The 11,611-nt window shown below is 49.2% G+C and overlaps 2 protein-coding genes and 1 long non-coding RNA gene across 6 annotated transcripts in view; 2 read left to right on the forward strand and 1 right to left on the reverse strand.

Annotated features, from left to right (window-relative positions):
* The window catches only part of ANTXR1 (ANTXR cell adhesion molecule 1), a 256,503-nt gene extending 254,154 nt beyond the window's left edge, over positions 1-2,349 (forward strand). The window contains exons 18-19 of the mRNA XM_045054311.1: positions 1,263-1,354; positions 1,524-2,349. Of these exons, the coding sequence (XP_044910246.1) occupies positions 1,263-1,354; positions 1,524-1,617 (186 nt within the window). The 3' untranslated portion in view covers positions 1,618-2,349. The remainder of the gene's footprint in view (positions 1-1,262; positions 1,355-1,523) is intronic.
* LOC123384494 overlaps positions 1-6,460 on the reverse strand; it is a 35,052-nt gene extending 28,592 nt beyond the window's left edge. Inside the window, exon 1 of the long non-coding RNA XR_006595649.1 lies at positions 6,312-6,460. This is a non-coding gene — a long non-coding RNA (uncharacterized LOC123384494). The remainder of the gene's footprint in view (positions 1-6,311) is intronic.
* A 14-nt stretch (positions 6,461-6,474) lies between these two features.
* LOC102900641 (collagen alpha-1(I) chain-like) lies at positions 6,475-10,966 on the forward strand. 4 transcript variants are annotated; one of them, XM_045054318.1, is made up of 2 exons: positions 6,475-7,090; positions 8,230-10,343. In XM_045054318.1, exons 1-2 carry the CDS (start codon positions 6,554-6,556, stop codon positions 8,287-8,289), a joined length of 597 nt encoding a protein of 198 aa, XP_044910253.1. In that variant the 5' UTR covers positions 6,475-6,553; the 3' UTR covers positions 8,290-10,343. The 4 variants fall into 4 exon arrangements, with proteins under 4 accessions (XP_044910253.1, XP_044910252.1, XP_023107955.2 ...); XM_045054317.1 differs by lacking the exon at positions 8,230-10,343 and adding an exon at positions 10,357-10,966 and having other exon boundaries at positions 6,483-7,090; XM_023252187.2 differs by lacking the exon at positions 8,230-10,343 and adding an exon at positions 10,354-10,966 and having other exon boundaries at positions 6,484-7,090.
* The last annotated feature ends 645 nt before the right edge of the window (positions 10,967-11,611 follow it).

Raw genomic sequence — 11,611 nt, forward strand, 5'->3', positions numbered from 1 at the left:
CACGGGGAGCGAGTCAGACAAGGAGAGGAAAGTCAGCTTGGGAACAAGCGTGCTCTACTTCTTAAAAGTCCAAGGAGGAAACCTTGTCCTTCCAACCTGTATGCAACGACACCATCTGTGCTTAAAAACACAAATTGACGCTAGTGGGAGAGATAGCTGCAGAGAACCGGGGAGAGCTATTCAAAGATTTGTCAGCTTATTTATCCGCCTCGTCTTTCATTGGCTTCACTGATCCATCGAAGTTCCCTGCAAGATGAAATACCCTGAGCTCTGTGGTGGGCAGCTTCTAAAATGGCTCCCCATGACCCCCACCGCCTGGAATTGGTGCTCTGCTGTAGCCCCTCCCCTCAAACGTAGGCTGGACCACATTTTCATACTTCTTTTTTGTTGTTTGCTTTGTTTCGTTTTAAAGTTTGTGTTTAGTTATTTTGAGAGAGAAAGCACGAGTGGGGGAGGGGCAGAGAGAGAGAATCCCAAGCAGGCTCAGCACTGTCAATGTCAGGCCCGATGCGGGGCTCGAACCCACGAACCACGAGATCATGACCTGAGTTGAAGTCAGACGTTTAACCGACTGAGCCACCCAGGCACCCCTCATACTTCTAATTAGGAGAAAATAGTGGGAAAGTGATGAGATGTCACTTCTGAGATTGTATTTTGTCTTGCTCACACTTTCTCTGGCTCCTCTAGCTTGCTCGCCCTGACGAAGCCAGCTGCTGCACTATGCGCTGCCCCTCAGAGAGACCCACGTGGCAAGGACCTTCTGGTGGCCTCTGGCTGATCAATGAGCTAAATCCTGCCAACCACCACGGAGTGCACTTGGAAAAAGATCCTGCCCAACTGAGCCCAGAGGTGCCTCTGGCCCCAGCTGAGACCTTGACTGAAGCTTGTGGGGCCCTGAGCCTGAGGACCCATTCGAGCCATTCTTGACCCACAAAAACTGTGGGTCTTGTTTTTCGCCACTAAATTTGGGGGTCAGTTGTTACACAGCAACAGATAACAAATCCACTCTCCAATCAGGTCTTCGGTGGTTATTAACGAGATCATATGTGTGCCTGAGCTGATACAATCACATACAACTAGAAATGTCCCCTGAAGCTAAATCTTTTCCCCCAAACTCACTGTTAATTAGCGTGTCTCCCAGTAAAGTTAGTGCACAGTTTTCAGACTGTCCAACTTGAGAATTAACTTACGTGTGTAGAAAAGGATGGGGGAAGCTGGGAGCTTTACATTATGCTGACGTATGCTGACTCTTTCACATCTAGGCAGACGCTGCACATCCCTTTGGAGAAAATCTTCCTTCTCATAGGAGGCAGAGAACCACCTGTTTCCAGAGAACAGGTACCTGCAGACTCAGGTGGGCTATATTCAATACGTCTAACAGCAGGTGTGGGCATGAGAGCTGACCAAGACAGGTGCCAGCTGACCCATCACATCCCAGGTAAGCCCCTGGTCCTGAGGACAGGGTGTGCCAGAACTCTTGGAGGCTTGACAAGGCTTTCCCCCTCTCTGACATTCTGTGACAGGCAGCATTCTGGAAAAAGGGAGTGCCGAGTGCCAAAGGAGAGCCCAGCTGGCTTGTCCCAAACCTGGCGACATGGACAGGATGGTCGTCTCTGAAGATCAAATTGGGGAAAGACACCAAGGGCTCCAAGGAGGAACTCACCAGAAAGTAAAGAGGAAGATGCTGTTTGTGTGCTTGTTTGAATGTCTGTCTGTTGGAGGGGAAGTCATCTGGGCTGGCCTGAAGGAGCCAAGGGTCATGGAGGAGGCAGGGAGCTCCAGTCCCTTCTGTCCTGGCTTTGCAGGTTAGTGACTAAACTTACGAGTGTGTTCCCACAGGGCTAAAACTTAGAGCCCAGCATGGGACCTCAGGAGTTCAGTTCTGAGCAGATTTTGGAGGTGAGATCTCCAAATTAAAAAACACCCAGCACCTGAAGAAACGGGTCTTGAAGTCATGGGAGCTCAAAACTGGAGAAAAGGACTTTTTTTTATTGTGGTAATATATACACAACATGAAATTTACCATTTTAACCATTTTTAAGAGGACAATTCAATAGCATTAAGCATATCCACACTGTTTTGCAATCATCACCACATCCATCTGCAGAACTCTTTTCAGCTTGCAAAACTGAAGCTCTGTGCCCATGAAATAATAACTCACCACCCCTCCCTCTCCCTTGCCCTTAATAACTACTCAGTCCTATTCTACCTTCTGTCTGTACGAATTTGCCTATTCTAGGATCTTCACATAAGTGGACTCATGTAATATTTATCCTTTGTGTCTTAATTTCACTTAACATAACGTCTTAAGGTTCATTCATGTTGTAGCATGATCAGAATTTCATTCCTTTTCAAGATTTATTCTGGGGCGCCTGGGTGACTCGGTTGAGCATCTGACTCTTGATTTTGGCTCTGGTCATGATCTTGTGGTTTGTGGGATCAAGCCCCACTTGAGATTCTCTTTCTCCCTCCCTCTCTGCCCCTCCCCTGCTTGTGAACACTCTCTCTCTCTCAAAATAAATATTTTTTAAAAAGATGTATTACTATTATATTGTACATATATAGCTGACCCTTGAACAACACTGGGGAGTGGGGTGCCGACCCCCTGCACACACAAAAAATCTACATATAATGTTTACTCCCTTAAAACTTAACTACTAATAGCCTACTGATGTCCAGAAGCCTTACTGATAATGTAAACAATCAAGTAACACATATTTTGTGTATGTATTATATACTGTATTCTTATAATAAAGCTGGAGAAAAATGTTAAGAAAATCATGAGAAACTTCATTTACAGTACTGTATTATATTTATTTTTAAAAAAACTGGGGTGCCTGGTGGCTTAGTCGGTTAATTTTTTAAGTGAATGAATTGTATGTAAATAACACTGTGATAAAAAAAAAATAATTAAAGTGAAAAAGTGCTCCTTTTGTAATAAAAAATATTAAGAAAAGTAAAACTTTGTTGTTATTTTTCAAGACATATTTTGAAAAATAAAAAGTGGCAACCTTATGTGCATCCCAAATTTTTTTCAAAATGTTCAGGGCTGAAAATCTGACAAGCCTGTGCATTATCTATAGTTATATATAAATTACTCCAAAATTTAGCAGTTTATAGTAATAGACACTTATTATTTGATAATTCCTGTGAGCTGGGAATCTGGATGGGCTTCACTGGGCCCTCGGGCTCAGTATTTCAATCAAGGTATCTGCTGGGACTGTAGTCTCATCCGAAGGCTTGACTGAGGGAGGGTTCACTTCCAGGCTGACTCACATGGCTCGTGGCAGGACTCAGTTCCTCTCAGGCTGTTGGACTGAGGAAATCTGTTCTTGCTTTGTGAGCCTCTCCATTGGGCAGCTCACAACATGGCAGCCAGCTTCTAGGATAGCAAGCAAGTGAAGGACCAAGAGAGGGCAAGACAGAACCAGAGACTTTTTAAAGGCTGCCTTCCACAGCCATCAGTCTGAATATGGGGGAGCCAGGTTTGTTGGGGCAGCAGACCTCCTCCAGGATGACAGGAGAAAGGGGGCAGAGGCTGGGAGCCACTACTCCTACCTGTGTAGTTACGCAGATGGAAGCTGAGGGGGGTGGTTCTGTTTTCTTCCAAAATTAGGGCAGCGGCCAAGAACAGAGAGCAGGTGATACAGTAGGAGGTTGAAGGGAATGGAGAGCTTTCAAATAGCTGGTGTGGGGAAGCGGGGACAGACAGGAGCACAGCACCACATGGGGTGCTCCAGCCAGGATCTGAGCCTGGAAGCTTTAAGCTCCGGATAAGCTACACCCCAAGGCTCCAGGCAGTTTGTGTCCAAAGGAGGAGTCGGTACTGAAATCCACCCCCGAGGCCGATTTGCCTTCTTCTGAAAAAACCACCTTGTGTGCGGCCAAGGCCCATATGTGATCCCAAGGGGAAGTGGGCAGCCACCAGGAACCTGAATGTGGATGTTCTGGGCAAACGTGAGCTTCACCTGATGCTGAGGGGCTGTGCTCTTGACGTCCTCCATACACAGATACGGCCACGAGGCTCGGTGAGCTATGGCCCTGCGGTGCCCATCCTGCAGGGCCACTGTGCCGGGGGCTGCTGGCCCTCTCCAGAACTGGATGAGCAACCTCTCTGTCCTGGGAAAGCAGATCCCCGCACAGGAAATGAGAGGATCTGAGTCCCAAGCTGCAGTAAAACGGCATTTCCTTTCCTCACTGGGCCTGAGGACAGAGTAAGGTCTGTCCCAAAGGTGAATTCAAGTCTCCACTCTATCTCCTGCTTGAAGGCCTGGGTGCAGCAAAGGCAGAGAGGGCCCCCTCTTTGGAAGAAAGAGGACGACCGTCACAACTCTGCACGGAGGCCCATGCTCCCAAGGACAGTCTGGTGGCCCTAAAGAGCCACCATTTCTCGTGGAGGGATACACAGGACGCGCTGCATCTCACTGCCCTCCATTTGTCCGGGCCTCCAGTACAGCCCTATTCAATATGTCAGCCTGATCTCAGCCACATTGCTGGGCATGAACAGAAAAGCTTCCCACCTGCAGGGAATAGCAGGAAAGAGAGCAGTGTCCCATTTCCCAGGCCAGGGCAGCCTCATACTGACAAGGTGTGGAGGCAGAGCCAGGACCACCAGGACCACTCTTAACACGACAGCACGCTGAGTGAAGCTCAGGAGAGGCCAGCCATGCTGCGGGGATGGAGGCGAGGGCCCTGCATGGACAGTGGGCGGTGAAGTTGACTGAAACGTGGTTTTACACTAGCGGGGAAACTGCTATGAGTCACACATACCGGTCAAACAGTGGCAAGCCGGTCGGGCATTTTGGTCAAGACCAAGGCATGGCCAACCCATTTGTATCTACTGTTGGGTGTGGCCGGCACTCCCTGCCCACATCTTCTAGCCCAGGCCCTTTCAGATCACCTCTCAGCCGGACCTTGGCCAAGCCAACTCCTCCAAGCCAACCATAAAGATGAGCATAGGAGCTGGCCGCCTCAGAGGCTGCACATCTGCCCTTCTCTCCACCAGGACCGTTGCTCACCGAGGAAGAAGCAGGCGTTAAGTAAGACCCAGGGTCCCAAGGCTACCTCCACATCTAGTAATTCAGAATTGTTTTGAATAACCAGATCCAATTTCTAAACCAAGGCAGATTCACTTTGGGCCCTCGTTTTAGGTACAGCCAGAGACTGTGGAATTGTATAAAATTTCTGGGCATAGGAGACTCCATTTTGAAGCTCCGTTTTCTTTTCCAGCTAATGAACTCTTGAACTGGCCCAGAAGCGGCAATAGCTTTACAAGCAGTTGCTCATAACATTTCAACACAGTCAGACGCTTGGATGTCAGTTAAGCATCCGACTCTCGATTTCAGCTCAGGTCATGATCTCACTACTCATGAGTTTGAGCCCCGCATCGGGCTCTGTGCTGACAACTCAGGGCCTGGAGCTTCCTTCAGATTCTCTGTCTCCCTGTCTCTCTCTGCCCCTCCCCTGCTCGCGTGCTCTCTCTCTCTCAAGATAAATAAACATTAAAAAAAAATTTCAACAGAGCAACTGGCATTTGGGTCATGTGAGGTAGGTAATGTTAATTAATACCAGGGATAGTTTCATTTGATAGCACCGATAATAAAATAATCAATAACAGTAATCAGAAGTGGCTTAACCAGTCAGCACCAAATTAGAAGGGGTTTTTTCTTCTCTTCTTTATCGAAATCATGTCATTGCTCCTTCCTTCTTTCTCTTAAAAAAAAAAAAAAATCCTTGCTTTCCGCCCATGAGCACTTTTCTGGTTACTCCAGACTCTCTGCTCCCCAAACTGCAATTCTGAGACCCAAAATAAAGGCCTTTGTTCTTTTTCAGTTTTGCCTTTTTTTTCTTTCTCTTTCAGTTGACAAGACAAAGGTGCTCTGGTCACACCACAGCCCAGGACCTGAGACAGACAACACACTGACCTTGGGGACACCAACATTCTTTTCTTGTCCCCCCTGTAGCTGTGGACTGAAAAATCAGCCCAGCCTTGCTGTGTTCCTTGTGCCAAAGGAGTAGGAGCCAAAGAGAAAACAGGCAGGAGAGAACAATTTTGAGCAAGCTATTTACAGGCAGATTCACTTTCTTGCTTTCAAAACCTGAGCTATAAACCACCAGAAAACTGCAATTTGCAATCAAATGGCAAACGCTCATACTTATGGCTAGGGGATGTCAGCTTCCTGAGGATCTAAAATGGTGGGTACGACACGGGCTTTAGCCACCAACAAGTAGGAAAGAGAGAGGGCCTGGGGCTTGGCCCAACGTAGGGGGCCTTTTGTGTGTAAACGCAGCACCTAATTTAAGGCACGCACCTGAGGGGTCATCCACCAGCCCAGCCGGAAGCCAGAGCCCAATTCTCCGCTGCTCCCTTTTCGGCAGGAAGCCAGGACTCCAGGCCCAGCTGTCCCAGGCAACAGCCATTTGCTGCATCCAGTCAAGGGGGCAGCAAGAAACCACAGAAATCTAAAAGGGCAGAGAGAAAGTTTTCAGTCTAGGGGCCGGTGCCCTGACACCAGCTCGTTTACCCCTGCCCTGACCCTGGGTGGGAGGCAGGATGGCCTCATTTTACAGGGGAATATTTATCTCTTGTGTTCAGAGCACTCTTGGGGATTTTCCGAGCGAGCAGCGGGGAAGGAGCTGGTCCAAAGCGATACCGTGCTTGCCCGGTCACTGTGGCCGACTGGGGCCTCAAAGAACCACTCTGGTACCAGCGACCATTGCCCTTTTGGAGTCTCCACACGCCCCCTTGTGGTCACTGCGCGCCCCTGCAGCTTCTGTCGCTCGGGTCACAGTCCCCGTTATCCCGGCCACACCCGGGGGTGCCGGAGACAGATGTGGCCCGGCGGGAGGCCCGGTCAGCCTTCCTCCCAGAGGCAGGTCTGGGCTGACCGAAGCACCATCCGGTCGACCGGGTGCGTCCGGGGCTCCAGACACAGGTGGAGGCGGCGGCAGCGCGGGACAGTCGGGAACGACCTCTGCCCCTCCCCTCCAGAACCGAAATCCGGGACGGCCGGCGCCCGCGGGGCCTAAGAAGTGCCTGACGCCTGGCGGTCGCTCCCCAGTTTCCCGGGAGGATCGGAGGGAGGCCACGGTGCGTGAGTGCAGGGAGCTGGGGGAGGTAGGGGCCGCGAGGGCTCGGAGGGCGCCCCGGCCAGGCCCGCAGCGCGCGCGGCTCCCCAAGGCGGCCCTGAGGTTCCGCGCCCCCTTACGGCCGGCGCGGTGCGCCCCGCAGGGAAGAAAAGGACAAGAAGACGGAGAAAGGGCCTTGCCTGGTGACTGCGTTTGTCTCCTTCGTCCCGACTCCGCGGTACTTTGCCCGCTTGCGCTGAGACAGGCTTGGGGAGGCAGTGCCCCCTGGTGGCCCCTGGCCGTCATGGCGACTGTCTTCTTCCTGGGCACCACTCGGGTTTCCCCCAGGTTTATTTTGTCCTCCTGAGCAAGCCAGTGCTTCCAGCCAGTCACACCTTCCTGGGGCGCGGGGGTACAAGAGGGGCACAATAACAACACAAAATAGCTTTTTTTCTGGTTCAACCCCACCTGCAGAATTGTGGATACTGTAGACCGCGACAGGTTCCAACAATTAGTTCAACATACCCCAGGGAGTCTGGGCCACCTTGTGACATAAGCTGACCCTTTCTGTGTCCATTGGTCTCCCTCTATTCCCAATACTCAGCTCTGACCTTCAACCTGGCCGCTGGCGGAGGCCCTCAGGGATAAAGCTCTGGTGCTCTGTGCCCCCTGAACTCAGCCTTACTCAAAAGTTGTCCTTTCCCTCTCACCTTAAGTGACTTCCCTTAGGACCCTCACGCAATTAGCCAGTCAGTATTATTCCACTGCCTCCCGTGGGTCTCAAATTAGAATACCAAAACTAAAACCCTTGCTATATTGGCAAGGTACCTTTTTTAAATTTTTAATATTTTAAACCAGCAGTGCTCTCGAATACTATTTTTTACTGAGAAAGTGCTAATTGGTTATGGAGGGGAAAAGCAGAGAATGAGGACATCTGGATTACCAGCCCTAGTGGTCACCAACCGACTTTGTGATTCTGGAGGTCTTTCTGTGCCTGGCTGGTCACCTGTTAAAATGGCAGGTAGTGAGGACAGAAGCCTGGAATAGTAGGGCCTGTGGTGTTCCTATGGGGAGAGGGAAATGGAGATACCTGGAGAAGGAACTTGAAAAGGAGACAGTAGAGCAAAAGATGACAGAGTGGACATCATGGTGTTGTTTCAGCCCCACCCACCCCAGACGCTGAGCCCTGTAGTACATCGAGGATCTGGAACGGTGGGGTGACCAGGGAGGTGCTCATGAAGCCAGGCGTGGCCCTGAGGAGAGGGCGCAATAGGTGTGGCAGACATCCAACCCAGATCTGGCGGAAGACATGGATGGATTTGTCCCCAAACACATGAGTAAAACTCCTGAGAACTTTCAGAAATGCCTGTGTCATTTGGGGTGGTGGTAGACACTGAGGTCCTATAGTTGTAAGGGACCCTGAAGTTGAAGAAATAAAGCTAATGGATGGACCCCAGATTAGCTGCTCCTGAGGATACCCAGGGGACACAGTCAGGTTTCATCTCGATCACTGGAATCCTGGTGCCATGCATATATACATCGTGCACTTTGCCACCCTCGGAATAGAACCAGTTTATTCATCAGGGAAATGGTGGAAGGGCATCAGTAGGGAAGTCTGGTGCCCATAGTTGGACATGGCCCCTCAGTGCTCCCTGCTGGTCTTGGAGACCCCAGAAGGCAGTGATGAGGCAACAACTGAAGAGCCCCCCCACAGGCTGCTGCGCCTCTACACAGATCTAGAGATGTGTCCAGATATTCAGGAGGGAGAAAAATACAAACAGCTTTACCCAAGCTTGTGGAGATTCCTGATCACTCCATGTTCCTTGGAAAAAGGATGCCTGAAAGCACTCTATAAGTTTCCTTTCTCAGGCCTTAAGTTTCTAGGACTGTCTTTCTGGAGACTGTGGGGAGCAAACGATATCAGATGTGCCAGAATCTGGGACCCTCTCCAGATAGGAGCATGCAAGCTGGATCCAGCAGTTCCTGAAGCCCACTAGATCCATCCTGCCTTTCCAGTGACATGCTCCAGTAAATCCACTTTTGTGCTTCAGTGCAAGAGAGTAGGATTTTTCTTTACTCCTAACCAAACGAGTCCTCTTGCGATATGAGAGCTTGCAGAGACTTCACAAATGATTGGATATGGGCCAACAAGAGGGCGACATCTCAGGCAATGGCAGTATGAAGCGTGATTGATTGGGAGGACCCCAGTGCTCTTAAGAGCGACAGAAAAATTAGGTAGTTGGAGTACAAGTCTGTGCTTCTGAATTGTCGGTGTAGGCTGATCCAATAGACTTTAGATCACAAAAGGTCTAGTTTTATGCTTTCATCTGGCAGGTTAGTCTCTCTTCCAATCACTAAACCCCTCCCACCCTTGCACTTCAGATATCGGAACTCCACACTTAATTTTGAAGTGTATTGGGTGCCTGGAAAAAAAAAAACCACACACACACACACACACACAATAATGAAATTCTACCCAAGTCCAAATGGCATGAACTAGCTACACACAAAGAGCAGAGGCCCCTGTGGATTGAGGATTATTAAACATGAAGTATGTTTGTCAGGAAAAACCTTTGTTTATATAAACAGTAGAAGCACCACCATGGTAACCCTGCTTGGTTTGCTCTGCAGCCCATAAAGGCCTCCCCACCAAAATCCCGCCTCCTTTTTCACTGCTAGCCTACATTTTTTTAAAAACATCTCCAGCCAAAATTCCATGATCTGCCTGCTTGGTTTCCAGGCTCAGAAAATATCATTTTAAAAGTGCTGGGGAACTGGCTGAAACCACTGCCAAAGCTTCTAAATGAAAGCTCATTTCTCACACACACACACACTCTCACACACAAAGACACATTTTGTTTGCCAACTACAGTATGCTTTTCCTTTTTTATGCAACCCAAGTTTCCTTGGGCCCCACAGGCCTGCTGGGCCAATGAAATAACCTTAACATACGGCCAGCAGTAACCCACATTTGCTCTGGGTTTTTCTCCCACCTGCTCACAGAGGGCTTTGGCCTCCAAGGTACTGTTCCTGAGTAAGAGGTGTACTTCCATGAGGCCCTTGAACAAAGCCACTGCTTGACTGTGCGGCGCAACCTCTCTCTGTGGTGGTGTCCACCCACAGAGCTCCCCCAACACCTCTATACTCTGCCCGAAAATCAGGCCACTTGGGGATGTGTGGTGAATCTGGGGAGAATCCCCTATTTTCCATTGTGTTCTTCTCAATTAACGCACCCCAAACCAGGCTGCTGTGCTCACTGTCTTATCGTCTTGTTGACATTTTTAGCAGAAGACGCCCCTGCCTTCCAAAGAACCCAGCCACACATCCAAGGGCTGGCCCACGTGGGGGCACCTGGCTCTTCTCCGGCAGCTAAGCTCAAAGTCATCCTGTCTGATCCACAGGGCCTCACCTGAATAGGCTTCTGGGGGACCCAGCCCACCCATTCTCCACGTCCAAACACATCTGACCCATGTGGGGATCCCCGAGTGGGGATCCCTGATCCACCTAACAAGAGAGGCCACTAGGAATGCAGCAGTGACAGCCGCCTTCTCGTCCGCCGCCTGAGGCAGAAGATCCAGGCTCAAGCACCGGGGAAAGGATGGCTCTACTCCGAAGAGAACAATAAATTGACATCAGATCATTTTCCAATAGCTTTTCCCACTTCTTCACATTTGCCACATTGCATTCTACATTCCAATTTCCAAAAGGACAGGAGCATGAATAATATAAGAGAAAGAAAAAAAATTAACTGGAATCAAGAACTTTATCATTTTCAAGCATGAGATTTATGGCTGAGCATCATCGGGTATGGCTTTTACCCAAAATGTTCTCCTCAAGATACCAGGGAAACCAGACCTGCACGGACATAGTGATGTTGCAATAAATTGAGTTAAAGTCATTTATTAAGTTTGGTCAAATTCCGGGGTTGTTTTTTTTTTCTTGGCTTGCTGTAGTTTTTGCCTAATTTTTAGAGTTCTGAATTTGATAGAGAATACATAGTTTCTTCTCTCTCGATTACCTACTTCCCATTCACATTTCTGGTAAGTTTTACCTTCCATATGCTACATGTATTACATATGTTACACATAGCACAGGATTAAAAGTCCTTTCTTACACATTCTCTCGAGTAACAAGTGTTTAAGAGCTTGAAGGCCCCAGTTCATTCTCAACTCGGGCTTCAATTCACACATTTCCAACTCAACCCAGGGTAGGTGGGAGCCAAGAATGACTTTTAGAGAAGGGCAAATTGGCTTCCCCTGGTGTGTTTCAGTCCAAGCTTCACACCGAGAAAATGATGCCTCTGCTTAGTTCTAGCCCCAACCAAGGAGCAGGAAGAGAAGGTACACAAATTTCTGCATCAGTCAGGCCTTTTCCATCATTACTTTCTTCAAAGTGTATATAGCGATACCAATTCCCACACCACTGCTGGGGGGAACAAAGGCAATAGGAAATGTAGATAAAATTAAATTTCCTTATGACTTGCAGCCCATTGACAGATACTTGAGACGGGCAGAATATGACCTTCTTCCAGGGACTCCCAACT

This window comes from Felis catus, chromosome A3, assembly GCF_018350175.1.
Source record: "Felis catus isolate Fca126 chromosome A3, F.catus_Fca126_mat1.0, whole genome shotgun sequence".
NCBI classification, from domain to species: Eukaryota; Metazoa; Chordata; class Mammalia; order Carnivora; family Felidae; genus Felis; species Felis catus.